Raw genomic sequence first — 17,235 nt, 5'->3', positions numbered from 1 at the left:
GGTACTAAGAGCTGCTTATGGCACTTGTCCACCCAAAGGTTTATGATTTCTAACAGCAGGTGGGCATTAAACATAAGAGCAACCAGCAACATTAAGGAAAGGGAAACCAGAATAGATGCGTCTTCAGCAAGCATCTGAAGGTCACATGGTACCGGGAGGCGTGCAATTTTCGACAGAGCCCATTTCAGATATAGGGAGCTAAAACCAAAAAGGGTGCATCTGGAGTACTAGAATTAAAGGTATAGGGAGACGAAGGGTGGAAAGGTGTTGCGGGGATGCCATGAAAGGCACAATCAACAAAAGACCTTAATCAGACTCTGAGAGATCACAGGAAGCCGGTGAAGATTGCAAATGAACCAGAGTGATACGGTTCCATTTCAGAACATACGCAAGAGAACCCATGAACAAATGGTATAGGCACAGTCACATCTGGAAAGGATTAGGGTTGTAGCAACTGAGATCCGAGTCTAAAAAGGTGGGGTCATTTACAATGTGGAAATAATGTACTTCCAAACACAGTGTCTGAGAGACAAGTGAACGCTCATAGGGGGAGGGTGTGCACACCAAGACCAGAGGAAGGCCAGGAAAGCATGCCAATTGCCGGTGAAACGCCCAACATCCAAAAATGTTTATTTCAGAGTCCAGCTTTAGTCATTGATAAACGATTCACAGGTTCACATTTATCAGACAGCTCTGAAAGTATAGTGATGCTTTGCTGAGCTCCCAAATAAGTGCCAGAGGATCCGAGTGTTGTGACCGTAGAATACATAGTAGATTAGTCTGGTCAGGGGCAGAACATACAATCTCAAGTATAGGGGATAAGACAGTATGCTGGGGCATGCCACATCCTGTAAAGCAGGGATACTGATATCAAAAGCTGCTTATGTTCTATTAGCCTGGTAAGATTGTAAAAAGGAGTAGGCGGCGGTACCGGATGCAGGAGTCTCTTAGGATAAGTAGGGTCTAAGGGTCAATGTTGACATGGGCAACTGAGAGGTTCAAAAGAATGACTAGAGGTTGCCCAAATTCACTTCAATGATGCAGGTTCTCATCTGTATACACTCTCCGGCACCATCTACACAAATGACTACGCATTCAGTGCTACGTGGCCTCTTGGAAACTAATTCATAGAACAGTTTCTCCTTTATATCCAATGAAGGTCTATAGTTATTGATTCAATCAGTCTTTAAGCTTTTACAAAATGGTGGGGCCCATTAATTATGAGACTCCTTTTAGAACATTCCAAAAGGGATGCATTTCTAAGTGATTCAACCAATCGTAATCACCTTCTATATCTGTGCCACAGGACAGTGGGAACAGCTGCAGAGGCAGGTTCCACACTAGCCAAGTGAAACTGAGTCCCACTGAAGAAGCCCCTCCTCCTCTCAAAAGCAACCTACATGTCCTCTCCCATGGTAGGATAAGAACACCCTGCATACTGAAGTAGTTCCCTTACATATGTTCCGCTAAATGGATCCTCACATGTCTTGTCTGGTGCCTGATAAGATGACAACTCTCTCTGAAGCTTTTCCCACATTCAGTGCACACATGAGGTTTCTCACCTGTATGTGTTCTCTGGTGGCGATTAAACGCTCCCTTCTCAACAAACGCTTTCCCACATTCAGTGCACACATGAGGTTTCTCACCTGTATGTGTTCTCTGATGGATAGTAAGATTTCCCTTCTGAGCAAACCCTTTTCCACATTCAGTGCACATATGAGGTTTCTCACCTGTATGTGTTCTCTGATGGACAGTAAGATATGCCTTCTCAGCAAACCCTTTCCCACATTCAGTGCACTTATGAGGTCTCTCAGCTGTATGTGTTGTCTGGTGGAATGTTGGTGGTCCCTTCTGAGAAAACCCTTTCCCACGTTCAGTGCACTCATGAGGTTTCTCAGCTGTATGTGTTCTCTGGTGGTCAATAAGACAGCCCTTCCGAATGAACCCTTTTCCACATTCAGTGCACACATGAGGTTTCTCACCTGTATGTGTTCTCTGGTGGCGACTAAGTGCTCCTTTCTCAACAAACCCGTTCCCACATTCAGTACAATGGTATGGTTTCTCACCTGTATGTGTTCTCTGATGGATAGTAAGATTTCCCTTCTGAACAAACCGTTTTCCACATTCAGTGCACTCATGAGGTTTCTCACCTGTATGTGTTCTCTGGTGGATAGTAAGATTTCCCTTCTCAGCAAACCCTTTCCTACATGCAGTGCACTTATGAGGTTTCTCACCTGTATGTGTTCTCTGGTGAAGCGCAAGATATCCCTTCTGGGCAAACCCTTTTCCACATTCAGTGCACTTGTATGGTTTCTCTCCTGTATGTGTCCTCTGGTGGCAAGTAAGATACCTCTTAAGAGAAAACCCTTTTCCACATTCACTGCACGCATACGGTTTCTCACCTGTATGTCTTCTCTGGTGATGAATAAGATTTCCTTTCTGAGCAAATCCTTTCAAACATTCACTGCACTCATGGGGTTTCACACCTGTATGTGTTCTCTGATGGATACTTAGCGCTCCCTTCTGAGCAAACCCTTTCCCACATTCACTGCACTCATGAGGTTTCTCACCTGTGTGTGTTCTCTGGTGAAGTGTAAGACCTCTCTTCTCCGCAAACCCTTTCTCACATTCAGTGCACTCATGAGGTTTCTCACCTGTATGTGTTCTTTGCTGGCAGATAAGTGTGCCATGTAAATGGACACTATATTCAGATGCAGTGCATTGATCAATATGTTCACCAGTGTCCTCATGTGGGCAATTAGGATGTTCTTCAGATTGTAATATTTCACACATTCTGTGCAAATTTAAGGTTTTCCCCCTGCTTATTTTGTCAAGTACTTAATAAGAGGAACCTTTCCAATGAACCATTTCCCAAATTCAGATCACAGATGAGCTTTTCCATGTGTGGGTATTTCTGGTGACAAACGAGATTTATCCACTGACTGAAGTTCTTAATATATTCACTGCATGGATACAGGTTGGCCATTCATATTTGCAGGTGTTGCAAAAAAATCTGTTAAAAAAACTAGCCTTACATTCAGAATATATATAAACTAGAACTCACATGTGTTCTCTCAGGAATAATGTGCAGTAAAATGAGCCTTTTTGCTCTGCCTATCAAACCACCAGGATTGACAAAAAGAACACGCTTGGTTGCATGCACCGAAGCAATCACGTATCCAAACGGCTCCTCAATCCCAGAATACTCCGAAAAGACAACAGCACCCCAAATGTTTATCCTTCTAAAAGATTTGGAAGTTGCATATTCTGAGAATGATGCTTTGCAGGGCACTAGTCCAGAGAATATATCAATCACTGCTGTTGCATTTCTGGGCATCAATCACCTATTGAAATAAAAGGAGATACGCATTATTAGTTTCAACGCATAAACTATCGCAGGCATCACACGTAAGAGGAAGACTGGTTCTCAGTAGCAGTGATGTGCACTAGTTATTTACTCACTTAGTTAAGTGGTGGAGTAGCAGTGCTCCAATTATAAAATGTAATGTCACAAAGATGGCATGCAGCAAAAAGAGCACGATTCATTTTTATTGAGAACATTTTAGTATCCAAGAGCATGAGGGCCAAAAAAAAAAGGAAAAAAACAGGATGGGTAAAGAAACATTGGGCTTCAACCCGGGTTGCTGCCGGACTTTAACACTATTTCCACCTCCTGACATCCCGGTGCCAGCGGGACATTACAAGACCGAGCAGCCTGGGGTATCAGGAAGCGGAAAATGTTAATCCACATTCCCAGCACTCCCTGGGAATGGGGAGGCGGAAGCACCGACACTGTTGCTAACAATGCCGGTGCTTCTGTGACAAGTCTGCTTTCCGTGGCATTGCGCCCGGCAGCTCTCGGAAAGCAAAGTTGTAGTCTGCCGGTCCGGAAAGGGTATCGGTACGTTACTACCGGCACCCTTTGCTGTAATGTAGTCTTGTGATGTGATGTCACTGGCCAGGAGTGCTTGCTGTCCGAATGTTGATGCATGAATGCAGCTCGGGAGAATGTTGAGTGGATCTGTGAGTGAATGTTCTGAGAGTGTCAATTGGGGGCCTGAGCTGGGATGTCAGGATGGCCTGTGGGTTTTCTCCTATGTATGTAGAGTCAAATTCCATTCCCTTTCCTGTCCTGTCATCCATGTCACTGTACACAGCACAAGAGTAACTGGATTATGTATAAAATGTACATTCTGTACAATAAAGCTTTCCTGGATCAACCCGAGACTCCACAGCAGGTCTGTGTGTGAGTGCCAGCTTCAATGATCACAAATAGACTTTATAACACTGTATTGTACATTATGTACAGTAGCCGGTTACTCTCCTTTTCATACCCAGAAACAAACCACAACACCCTTGTTTCCAGACCGCAGACTTATCATGATGCCCATTAAGTGGACACCTTTATCATCAGGGTTCTGCATATAGGTGCTACCATTTTATTTCTTCAGAAATTACTGAACTTATATTGGCCACCTGGAAAACTGATGTCAACAGATACATGCTCATATGTTTTGGTTCTGTAAAAAGGTAGATCATCAGGTTTACAGCTTCAAATCATGAATCTCAATTTGAACCTTTGAACAGTAGTAATAATGGATATACTATTACTGAACTTGAAAGAAATCTATCGAATGCTAGATGCTAGAAAAAAAATAGAGGCAACTAGATACATTCCCAATGACCCCAAAAAATGGACTGTGAGAAATAAGAAGAAAACGTACTCCCAGGCAATAATGTACAGTAATAGGCCTCTCCTTTGTAATACAATAGAAAGTGTCATACTTGATAACGCTGAACAAGAAATAACATCTAAAGTAGTTGCATTGAGGCCTCTGCCTCTACTATATTGGGCCACACACAGTCATGAGTCATGAGTCATGCCAGAATGAGGCACACGTATGGTCCTTAAGTGCTAATATAGAGAATGTGAGAAGAAACACAGGACTCTGTGAGGGAAACACCTGAAGGTACAACAAAGATAATGGCAAAAGGCCCCCCAGTGAAAGGTAACAATGACTTGAGAAGTAGATCTAAATTGTCTGAAGATGTGTGCCTCACACTGAAGGCTACTGGCAGTGGCTGTCTTTAGAATTTAAAAGTTAAGTTATCTGGCGACTCGGTCCCGATGACATTGATTTAATCATGTCATGGAATACATGTGGTAATTCACATTATGTGGCAGTTAATGGTTTATTTGAGTTTATTCCCCATACTAGCATAGTGGCATTGCAAGAAACTAGGCTCTACACTGTATGTGATATAGATGGGCGAACCACAATACAACGTTTAGCCACAAAAGGCCGAACAGGCCGAACAGGCCGACCGACCTCTATTAGGCACCGATGGACAAGCCAAAACACCACCTGGGCAACATGTATGGTTTTAGCAGTGTTGGTGAAGTGTAACCAATCAATGTTGCCCAGTGTTATGATAGTGAACGTCTACAATCCACCCAGTGGCTTGTTTAACAAAGAAAATATAGCCACACTTACAGGTATATTGGATGAATAGAATTCTTCTGTTCCTATCATTATACCAGGAGACTTCCACGCTCAGACTGGAATGGTGAATGGTGAATCTATAGACAAACAGAGGTCTGGCCCGATGGAACCCCAATCTAACACCCATGGAAAACCCTGGGCCCAGTTATTTCTCAAATATCATTTTACGATGTTAAATGGAACCACTTTGAGTGATCCCAACCGTAGTGTGACACAGATTTGTGGCTTATATATGTCTACCATGGATTACATCTGTACTACTGAAAGTGCACATGCAGTAATACTGGATATGGCAGGAGGTTATCGCGATGAAAGCAACCATCTACCCCTGTATCTCTTGCTATCCACGATTTACACATGAAGCAAATTTCCATTGAATGGAAGTATCAGTGTAAATAACAGGGGGGAATCAGATTGTTTGGAACACAGTTAAACTGGAAAAAGGCAAATTGATTGCAGAATGAGAGCTGGCAACATTTATTGACTGTATGATAAGTATGCAAGATGAGAACCACAAAGAAATGATAACAGAATTTGAAGAGATAGTTGTAGCTATAAAACTGTAATGACTCAGACGCACAAACTGAAGTACTTATGATCGATGGAACTCTACCCATGACAAGAACCATCAATTTGATGCAGCGATATACACAAGTCCAAAAAAGAACTCAGAGTTGCCATTAGAGAAATTAACAATAGTGGCAACAAAGATACCATATGTCTTCGATGCCATGCTAATGAAATATGGCGTAATATTGCTCTGTTTGCAAAGAATAATAAAAGCAAAGGATTTTGGCCGGTAATTAATGGCACCAAGAAAACAAAACTTCCCTTAAATAGTGTTGCACAGAAAGATTGGATAATACACGTAGAGGTGCCTTTGTATCTGCTGACACTAATATATCATGTACCTTTGCCCCCTGAAAGGTAACTATACCCTTAATGACTTGACCACATTGATCAAGAACTTGTGTAGTTCAAGAGCATCAGGCCCAGATGGCACTTGTAATGCTCGGAGAAATGGGTAATTGCATTGAATACTCTGTTCCAATGGACCAGTGAACATGGGGAAATACCTTCATCCTGACGAGAAAGTATAATTCTCTTGGTCCACAAAAAAGGTTAATGGAAAGCTCCTGGACACTACAGGATGCTAGCCATGCTCGATATCCCTGCGAAGATTTTCACTATAATTCTCCAGATTGAATTTAAACACTGGATAGATGAATTTAATATACTGCCATCTAATCAATCTAGTTTCAGAAAGCAATCTTCCACTGTGCACAACATAGTCAATTTAGTAACAGCTATTGATTATTCTTGGAAGATCCGAAATCTCCCTGTATTTGCTGCGTTTATAGATTCACAGCAGCCTTCGATACCATAATACGGGACCGACTATGGGTGAAATTGAAAGCATGGGGAATACCAGCTGGCTTATTAGGCATGATCCAACTATTACACACAGACACTACTGTAAGAATACGCCTCGACAACAGAGGAAAGTTATCAGCCTCCATGAACACTAAGGGCCTCATCACGACTTGGGCGGTATTAGCCCTACCGATGAACTCCCTGGCGCTAATAGCGCCGGATCACGAGTTTGGCGGTAATGTTAATCCCCATTCCCCAATGAGCCCATTCGGGAATGCCCCATTCCCCATTGGGCTCAATGGGGAAATTTCACGCTAATACTGCTGGCGGATTTCCCGCCGGCAGTAATAGCGCACATTTTCGGCGGATTTCCCCCCAGCTCAGAGCTGGGGAGAAATCCGCCGAAAGTCCTGCTTTGGCAGACCCTTAAATCCGGCGGTAATAGCGCTACCGCCGGATTTAAGGGTTACCGCCAAAGTCGTGACGAGGCCCAGTGTGTGGAGTCAGGCAGGGCTGCATATTGGCAGCTGCCTTATTTCATCTTAAAGGCTCAGAGCATATTAGCAGATGACATTAAACAGGGTACCTTGATGCTGGCATGGCTGTGTTACGCAGATCTGCTACTTATAGATTATTCCTCCAAAACAAACTGATGGCCTTGGAAAATTTCCCAAAACTGAATGGTATTATTATTAATAATTGTAAAACCAAAATTATACCATTTATAAGTGTTGGGGAGAATTCACAAAATGTGCTAACTTTGCTGGATTTCTAGGATTTGATATTTTTTTTACCTGGTAAGAGTGTGAGCCTTTTTTCCCCACTCTTCCATGTATTTTGATCTCGGAGTAATAGAGCCCTCTACCAGTCCATGGTCTAGTCGAGTTATTCTAGTACCAAAGGCAGGATCCAAGGAGTTGAGATTATATGTGCACTATAGAGCTCTTAATGCAGTCACCAAGACTGATGCCCACCCTTTACCAATGATAGAATCCTCCTGTCCCTTATTCTGGGGGGGACGAGTGTTAGGGAGATTTCTCAATATGTGCTAATTTCCCTTACCTTTTGAGACCCCCAGCAACTTTGCTGGATTTCTAGGATTTGATTTCTTTACCTGGGAAGAGTGTGAGCCTTTTTTCCCACTCTTCCATGTATTCCGATGTGTGTTTTACTTTTGTATTCTTTGGTTATGGAGTTTTAAAACAACTCCAGAGGCATCATCTTTTTCTGTGTGTCACACAGCACCTTCAGTGCTGTGGCACAGGAATGTCTTTCAGACTTCCCAAGGTTTAAATACCTTCTCTAGGACTGACTACCATCCCCCAGAGCATGTAAAGGTAAATTGACTTTACTAGTCTCTTTAAATTTACAGACCCAGCACACACTGTCTTCCTATAGAATGCTGGAGGGGCTGCCTAGCTTCCCCTGAGTCAAAACACTCATGTAACAGTAAAATGTTACCTTTCCTACTTTAAATGGCTGGTGGCAGTGGTTTAGATCAAACTACAATGATTTTTCCCCGACCACGAACAACGCTAGCTAAAAATCGAGTCAGCCATGTTTTTCAATATGGCGCCCAAGATCTATCTGTAAAAACAGACTCTGGTCATCTTTTTTTGCCATTTCTTTTAGGAAAGGTCCTTCTTGTGTTTGTCTCTGCGCGCCAAACCAGGTTTGGTCCCTTTGTTCATTGGCGGGCTTCAGTGCTGAAACCCTCCTCTGGCGCCTGAGTGTCTGGGATGGACAGGATGTGAGGGAGGTGCCCGAAACTCCCTGTGCTTAGTCTCCTAGGAGACCTGAATGCACCCTGGCGTGATTGGCCGGCAGGGACAGCCACCCTGCTGTGTGAGTGACAGCCAGGCTGGAATGAATGGGGAAAAACTGTTTAAAAGCAGATCTCTGGAACTTGGAAAGCAGAGTTGACCACTGGAACAAAAGAACCGAAGGCGAGCTGAAGGAACTCCTGGACGACCGGTGAAGCCCTGCTGTAGGTCCGAATTGCCTGAAACTCCATCGATAGGGAAGCCCTTCAAGGTTAACTTCTTCCCTTGAGTTTGGTGGGAACAACCAACTCGCAAGTCACCTGGACACTGACCCCATCTTGGTCGAATTTTCTTCAGAGTGCTGTTGAAAACCAGATAGCCAGAGAGAAGGAAACCAGCTTGTGGACTTTGAGGCACTCACACCTTAAACCGATGTTTTGCTAAGCTTGTGGCCTCATCCCTGGGCAGTGCAGGAACCTCCCGACGTCGTCCTTCTTGTCCCCACGACTGAAGCTCAGGAACAGCGAGATCTGCTTGAACTGCTAGGAACAACTGCCTCAGCGACAGCTCTTCTTCACTTTAAAGGTTCTGTGCAAACGCGGTCCGGAAATCTTTTCGGCCACGGAGAAAGTTTGTGAAACTTTCCCGACTTCGAAGGCTTGTCCTTCCCTAAACATTAGTCAAACGGTTCGCCTAGCCAAATTCTTCTAAGAACCGTGGCAAAGAATTAACCATTTATTACCGGAACTGTGCTATCCTATAAAAAGACCCTGAACCATTGACTTTGGCCCACGCCTATGAACTGAATCGCTGGTTGTAGTTTACTGGAACCTTTTGCCCTGCCTATGCAAGTATTTGTGTGCTGTTAATTCTTATAACCTTGTCTTTTTACCCCTTTTAAAAGTATCTGAGTGCCATTTTGCTCCCACTTCAGGGGAGCTGAACTTGTTCAGTTACTTATTGATTGTGTATTTGTGGTTTATTAGTATATGATATTGAGCTCGTCTGCTAGTGTAATGTTTTCAAACTGACTGTGTAAATAAATGTATATTTTTTACCAAGAAACCTTGAGTAAGTGTTTACTTGAATCACTGTATTGGTTGGTCCTTTGTGTAACTTGTTCTACTGCTCACTCAAGAAGAGATGTCTGGCTGCTCAGCCATCACTACCACATTACTGTGTAGTACAGGCTTGTATCAAAGGTGAATTTGTACTGACACGTGTAGTCTTAATTGCATGTAGTGTTCCCGAAGGGGACTGCATGTGATTCTGCCTAACAATAGATAAGGTGAAAGGTTTCGATTTTAACAATCATAGATCGACCATTATGGACCAAACTATAGAGGTAGTCAAATGCTGCAAATATGGCTTCACGGTTAACACCGTTCTGTTGCTATACTCAGCAAAAGTGTCATGGTGTCTCTTGCATGCTACAGAAATATGGGGAATAAGGTTGCCAATGAAATAAAGAGGTTTGGAGCTAAACTTATAAACTTTTTATTCAGAATGCCTAAATCACTAGCCAGAGAATATCTTTTATTAGAATGTAATTTTATGGGCGCCACAGACATTCTAGAATACAAAATTCAAATTCTGTTTTATGTGAAACTATGTACTTTATTTAACAAAACTTTTATTGTGGTATTAATGAAAAGCATTGAAACAAAAGCTGAGAAAATGCATGTCTATGGTTGCAAAATACCCAGGACAAGTCTAGACGTCTACTGAAATCAGCCATAGTTAATTGTGTGCAAGAACGTGACATGGTTAATCTGGCGACTAAAGCGATCAGCGGCCTGTCCTAAGCAGCTTATCCAGACTGTGGACATATGAGGTAGTACTTGCTATTTAAATGTAATATGCAAGACACGTTGGAAATTCTAGGAGCAACATTGAAATTCCCCAAGCACATGAGATACTGTAGACTGTGCAGGAATCTAACCATAGAAACTGCAGAACATTTAATGTCACTGTGAAAGCCTGAGGGCCTCGTTACGAGAATGGAGGCAGCCATGGAGCTATTGGCTCCATGGCTGCCTCCGTTCCGGGCTCCATTACCGGGTAACCCGGTACCTGCAATGGGGACTTAACGGGTTACTCCGACAGAGGAGGCCTCGATGCATGCCAAGTGTGATGGGGTGAATAACACAGCATGACCAATCAGCTCCAGTTCCTGCAGCCTCGATGCATGCCTAGTTTGATGGGGTGAACAAAACAGCATGACCAATCAGCTGCAGTTCCTGCAGCCTCGATGCATGCCTAGTTTGATGGGTGAATAACACAGCATGACCAATCAGCAGCAGTTCCTGCAGCCTCGATGCATGCCTAGTTTGATGGGGTGAACAACACAGCATGACCAATCAGCTGCAGTTCCTGCAGCCTCGATGCATGCCAAGTGTGATGGGGTGAATAACACAGCATAACCAATCAGCTGCAGTTCCTGCAGCCTCGATGCATGCCAAATGTGATGGGGTGAATAACACAGCATGACCAATCAGCTGCAGTTCCTGCAGCCTCGATGCATGCCTAGTTTGATGGGGTGAATAACACAGCATTACCAATTAGCTGCAGTTCCTGCAGACTCAATGCATGCCAAGTGTATTGGGGTGAATAACACAGCATGAACAATAAGCTGCCATTTCCGCAGCCTCGATGCATGCCACGTGTGATGGAGTGAATAACACAGCATGACCAATCAGCTGCAGTTCCTGCAGCCTCGATGCATCCCAAGTGTGATGGGGTGAATAACACAGCATGACCAATCAGCTGCAGTTCCTGCAGCCTCGATGCATGCCAAGTGTGATCGGCTTCAAGGCGGAGCACTACATCAAAACCTTAGGTACACTTCCACTGCTTCCAGGCAGTGTGTATTTTCATGTTCCTGTAGGCAAACACCTCACTGCAGTGTTACCCTACTGCCCCTCCCTCCTACAATGTACCTGCCCTGAGAGTTCTGCGGCAGTGCAAGGAAACCCAGAGCCATTAGATGTGATACCGTATCTCATCCCACCACCTAATGCCACATGTGCAAATCTTGCACTGCCATCTTGGGATTTTGGGTGTGGTTTCCCATCAGGTTTATTCTACACATTCCTATACAAGGGATACCTTGGATTATGAATCATCTGCTGCGCTTCATTCCTCTTTCTTACACCTCGTTCACTAACCCTTTAGTCGTACGCTCGGACACTCATTATTTAACAATGATATCGTACACAGTTTCATATCTTCCTGCTATTTACTTTACCCGCTGTACTGAAATAAAGGAAATGTGTCCCATTTCCCGAAGGGGAAGCCACCTCATTGAGGCTAGGGAGGTGAGCTTAGGGGCAACAACGTATGGGGGATAAAACTGTAATTTCTGCATCCTAAAGTCACCTTTTGGGGCTCAATGAAAATGTTGAATGGCATACTGGGCCTGATTACGGGCGCGGCGGTAGCCATGCAAGTGCTACTGGCGGGTTACTACCGGACCCGTACAAATGTACCACTGCCTGACTTCCCAGTGCCACCGACTCATTGCGAGTCCGGCGGCCGCGAAGTCAGGTGCCGGTACATTTATAAATCCTCATTCCCTTAGAGTCCGTGGGGACACGGAAGATCTGGCACCGTTGCTGATGCTTCCGTGATGGCTTTGCTTATCAGGGCCACTGCGCCTGGCAGGGTCAGACCTGTTGGGCACAGCAGCTCTGGCATGCAAACCCGTAGTTTGCCGGTACGGAAACAAGGGTGTCAGTGAGCTTACCGGCAGCCTTAATTCCAGACCGGCAAACTTGTAAGGAGGCCCAATGTGTCATTATAAATTCCTTGTGCAACTTTGGTGGATGAGTCTGTGTTATCTTATATCCTCTCCCTAGAGAGTGAATTTGGTTCACGATGGACTTGGTTAATTTGGAGGCCCATATGTGAGTCACTCTTTGCATTGGTGATCTAATACTGTTAATATTGTGAGATGATATCGACCGCTGTATTTACTTGGGTTAAACCTGACATGCGCAATGGCCCCTGCAGGCAGACTGTCACAGAAGCACCGGCACTGTTAGCAACGGTGACGGCGCTTCCGTCTCCCCACTACCATGCCCGTGCCGCTGTGACTTGTAATGTTCCAGGGGCACTAAGAAGTCAAGCGGCAACCCACCGGAATGAGGGCTTGTGTGTCTTTGGTTTTTGGTTTTAGCCAAGAAAGTTTGCGGCACTTCGATTGAATACTAGGGAATACACATACATTATTTTTTGCTCAGCCCCTGAGCAATGTTCCCCCCAATTATTTTTCTCTGTAAGCGGGACTAGTTGGCTGTTGTGCGCACATTATTTTCCATGTGCGCAACTGACGAATGAGGAAAGCCACTTTGTGAGCTATCGCCGCAGAAGAGAGTTTGGAAAGGAATTTCCTCTTCCCAGCCACTGAAATTCTTTAAAAATCTTACAACACTTTTTCCAAACACATAGGCTAAAATAAAATAGGTCATATGTGATATTACAGAACACTCATCAGCCAGTCCAAGCCTTCAATATCTTCCACAGTACTATGCAAATGTACTTCTGTGCAGAGAAAGATTTCGGCCTCATTACGAGTTTGGTGGTAAGTGGTAAAGTTGGCAGTGAATCCACTACCGCCAACTTTACCACTATGCCAAATTACGATTTTGGGCCTTGAGTGGAGGATTTGCCTCTAGGAAAACCCTGGAGGTAAATCCTCCAACTCAACGCCGAAATCGTCGGAAATTTCGGTGTGGTAATTCTGCCAAAAAAGCCTGAGTCCACTGGACTCAATATGAATGGGGAATTACACCACCACCACCAGAATTTCCTCCAGACGAAGTGGCGGTAACAGTAATTTGTTTGGTATTCTGGTGGATTTACACCGGGATACCGCCCCAAGTTGTAATGAGGCCCTGTATACTTTATGCCACTGGAAAATCACTCATTTATATTACAAAACACAAATATCTCTTGACATAACTGATGTGGCTGTCAAGAAACTCAGAATACATTTGCTGATGGATTAATGGCAATTAAAAGCAATGTGTTAAAACCATGCTAAAGGAGTTCAAAAGCCACTTTAATGAAGTCATTCAAGGGCCACAAGAACATGGTTCTAATAATTTGTGTAAGGATGATAATTGTATCAGAATAACTGCACCTTAGAATATGATGATCCAAAATTCCTGTGCCTCTGCTTACTGTCCACATTACGTTCTCCTGTGGGTAGTGATAACACCAGCCTTAGAGCTAAGAGACATATGCACCATGCATTTTTACTTCCTAAAAAAGGAAAATGTGCTTAACAAAAACGAGAAACAATGAACACTGATATTTTTTCGAATTAGTGACCAGTAGAGCAGTGGCATAGGAAGGAAGGAACTCTAATTATATGAATTACCGATCTCAGGAAGAATTTTATGGGGAAAGAACATATTTTAATAAGCAGAAAGTATCCATATCAGCAAAGCAAATTATTTTACTCCCTGAAAAATGATTTGACTCCAAGTAGGGAGCAAAATCTGATTAGAGCCCTGCTTGTACCGCTGAGATAGAGAGTGAAATGACAGAGCACATAATAAAGTGTATAGTTTTGCTCACCCTTCCGCACCACAGCCTAGATACAATTAAACAAGAGCCTTAGTGTGGTTTATTATGGAGCCCTGTTGAAGAAAACCACACATATATGCCTTTTAAGTTAATTGCATCAATTCATCAGAGATACAGAAGAAGGCACTCAATCAGTTGTAACTATGGATCCCTCTTCTGTAATTCTTTGTGATCAGTTAAATAAGATGCAGGGAGATGCCAGAGACTGCAAGCACAGAACCGTTGAGCATAGAAAGAAAACAAAAGGTGATGTTGTCTAGATGGGAACTACAATTTCCTATCCTTTAGCAAACACGCAACACATTTCCTTCTGTGTACTGCTGAAACGTCTGACTTGGGGGTCATTATGAATTTGGAGGTAGCCATGCCGCTATTAGCGGCATGGCTATCCCCTTACTGAGTACCGGGTCCGGGTCCCTTAAATCAGGAATTACCGGGCCATTCCAACCTTGGAGGGCCCGGTAATTCCTCATTCGAGGAACCCGGACCAGGTCCATCCCCATTCCCATTCGAGCCCCCATAGGTACCCGTCTACTGGGTTGCGAGGGGTGGTAAGTCCTCCCTTCCCCCGGGTATACTAAGTACAGGAATACTCTTGTGGATAACAACAATACAGGAGAGTAATGTGAAACTTGATGTGCTACGGCACTGCGACTAAATGCAGTCTCTGTGACTTGAAAGACAGCAGGTCTATAGGGATCTACTCTATATCACTGCGGATTAGCTGTTGGTCATTTATATTTTATAATCAGTTATTTGGCATTTACTACTGTGTATTAAAAACTTTTTTTTTTATATTGGGAATACCTGTTTAGGCACTTTTTTAGGCGTTGTTTATTGTATATCTTTCCCTATCCCTGGGACGTATGTGTGATACACCATGAAATTGAGACATACAATAAGACCAGGATTGCGTAGCGCACGAGCTGGAAATGTCAAACGGACCCAGAGTCCAGGGATGGTAATTAAAAAGAGGGTCCCAGAGGGAAAAAAGAAAGAAAGTTCACACAGCAAATCTGAAACTCATGGCACATCAGATGAAAATTCGATTTTTTTTGTAGGATCTGAAAATGCTAAAATAGATCCCCTACTTGAAAGAAAGTCAAACATTGAAAGTAAAGATGCATGTTAACGGCCCTTGCATCTACTGGAAGGTGCTGATAGAAACATGACGGGGGAAGATCAATCACTTGGCTATGAGGGGTCACTCGATAACAATGGTTCACTCGTTGCCCTTTGTGCAAATGTTAGAAGAAACTCCATAGGGGTCGGTTTACAAGCTAGTATTACTGAGACTCAATTTACTAATCTATCGGTAAGTCCTAACTTGGACTTCCCCACCCAATCACTAGGAGCTAAGGCACACTGTAGAGAGGGGTCAGTATATGATGATCCTATTAGTGACAGAATTTCTTTTACTGGGGGATAATATAATGCAGTCTTTGATTGAGGCCCTTAGGGAAATGTAGAAGCATTGTTTTCCCTGTGCTCGGTGAAGGCATCTGATCAACAAAGACTGTATTCTCTCACATCCAAATTGATCTGTCATAGTGATTTTGGTGGATGTGAGTCCATCAAACCGGGTAAAACCAGTAGGAGCGCAAATAAGACGGTGGTTAGAGCCACCGACCCTACTCAAGCTAAAACCTTGAGTAATGCTCGAGTAATGCTCGACCGCTGGCGACATCTGCTGGGGTAGCAGAAGCCATTATAATTTCAGACACACAAAACACTTTGTGGTGGTTGGAAGACTGTGAATATAACAGCCGCATCTGAGGAGGATTCAGGCAGGCAGCCAATCAGGCTCACAGGCATTCAGGCCATTCACTTCCATCCAGACACTCACAACACGGAATGAGGATTTGGACAAGCACTCGGCCTTTCGGCACACCACACTGCATTCATGTCAGTTTCGGGCAGGGCTGTCTCATTCTTTGTGTCACTTACCCAGATACCCGACAACCACAACAAGAAGTGCTTATTTGTCATAAACTCCATTCACCCAGTTTCACCCCGTCAATGGGAAGGCTCCAGCCAGTGTGGCCTGGACTTCCCTACCATACAGTATATGGAACTTCCACCCAACAGCTAGTCAGCGCAAGGGACAGTCAGGGCTTCCCGGGACTTCGGGAAAACAAGCTAACAGGCGAAAGAAACCAAGAGGACACGGGGGCCATCTTGACTCCTATCCGGAATCCACCGATTCCTATGGCAGAGCCTGGGTATCCAAAAATGGAGGATACTCAGAGCAACTGTCAAATTCAGCATGGAGCTGCCACCAGCCCATAACCTGCTCTGTGGGCCACACACAGGTGCTCAAAAACATACACTAGGGGTACAGGGTTGTACCCCCACCGCTGGGTGCCATAAGGGTATCCCTAGGATCTGTTCACCACAACCAAAAAGAGGAAGAGCTGCACTGCCAGGAGTCTCACATGGACTCCTGTGCAGAAAACAGCACATAACACACATGATAAAGGAGTACAGGACAATGACATGGAAGCCCTGTCCCTCCAATGCATTTCCAGCCTCACACCTGGCCACCACCATAGAAATGTAAAAGGTACTAAGTCCCTTTTCCCATATGGCGGCAGCCATCTCCCTCTCCCCCTCACCCCCAACTCCCACAATTCGTTTGTTTTCCTACTTCAGGAGATTGGCTGTGCAAATGACGTCAACCTGCTATTGTTAGACCAGGTCCTGTGCCTATGCTGGGGTAGATGCACCTGCTCTGTATCCTATATCTACACTACAGTCCGTACACCAGCCTCGTACCTGCTATCATTAGACTGGGTCCTGTGCCTATGCTGGGGCAGATGTACCTGCTCTGTGTCCTATATCTACACTACAGTCCGTACACCAGCCTCATACCTGCGATTATTAGACAGGGGCCGGTGCATATGCTGGGGCAGATGTACCTGCTCTGTGTCCTATATCTACACTACAGTCCGTACACCAGCCTCGTACCTGCTATTATTAGACAGGGGCGGGTACCTATGCTG

The 17,235-nt window shown here is 44.3% G+C and overlaps 1 protein-coding gene across 1 annotated transcript in view; it reads right to left on the bottom strand.

Moving 5' to 3' along the window:
- Window positions 1-601: 601 nt before the first annotated feature.
- LOC138517044 (zinc finger protein 182-like) overlaps window positions 602-17,235 on the bottom strand; it is a 28,073-nt gene continuing 11,439 nt past the window's right edge. The window contains exon 3 of the mRNA XM_069632562.1: window positions 602-3,344. Within this exon, the coding sequence (XP_069488663.1) occupies window positions 1,453-2,793 (1,341 nt within the window). The 5' untranslated portion in view covers window positions 2,794-3,344 and the 3' untranslated portion in view covers window positions 602-1,452. The remainder of the gene's footprint in view (window positions 3,345-17,235) is intronic.

Source organism: Ambystoma mexicanum, chromosome 6q, assembly GCF_040938575.1.
Source record: "Ambystoma mexicanum isolate Mex_15411 chromosome 6q, UKY_AmexF1_1, whole genome shotgun sequence".
NCBI lineage: Eukaryota > Metazoa > Chordata > Amphibia > Caudata > Ambystomatidae > Ambystoma > Ambystoma mexicanum.
This window is presented reverse-complemented; position numbering and strand designations above follow the sequence as displayed.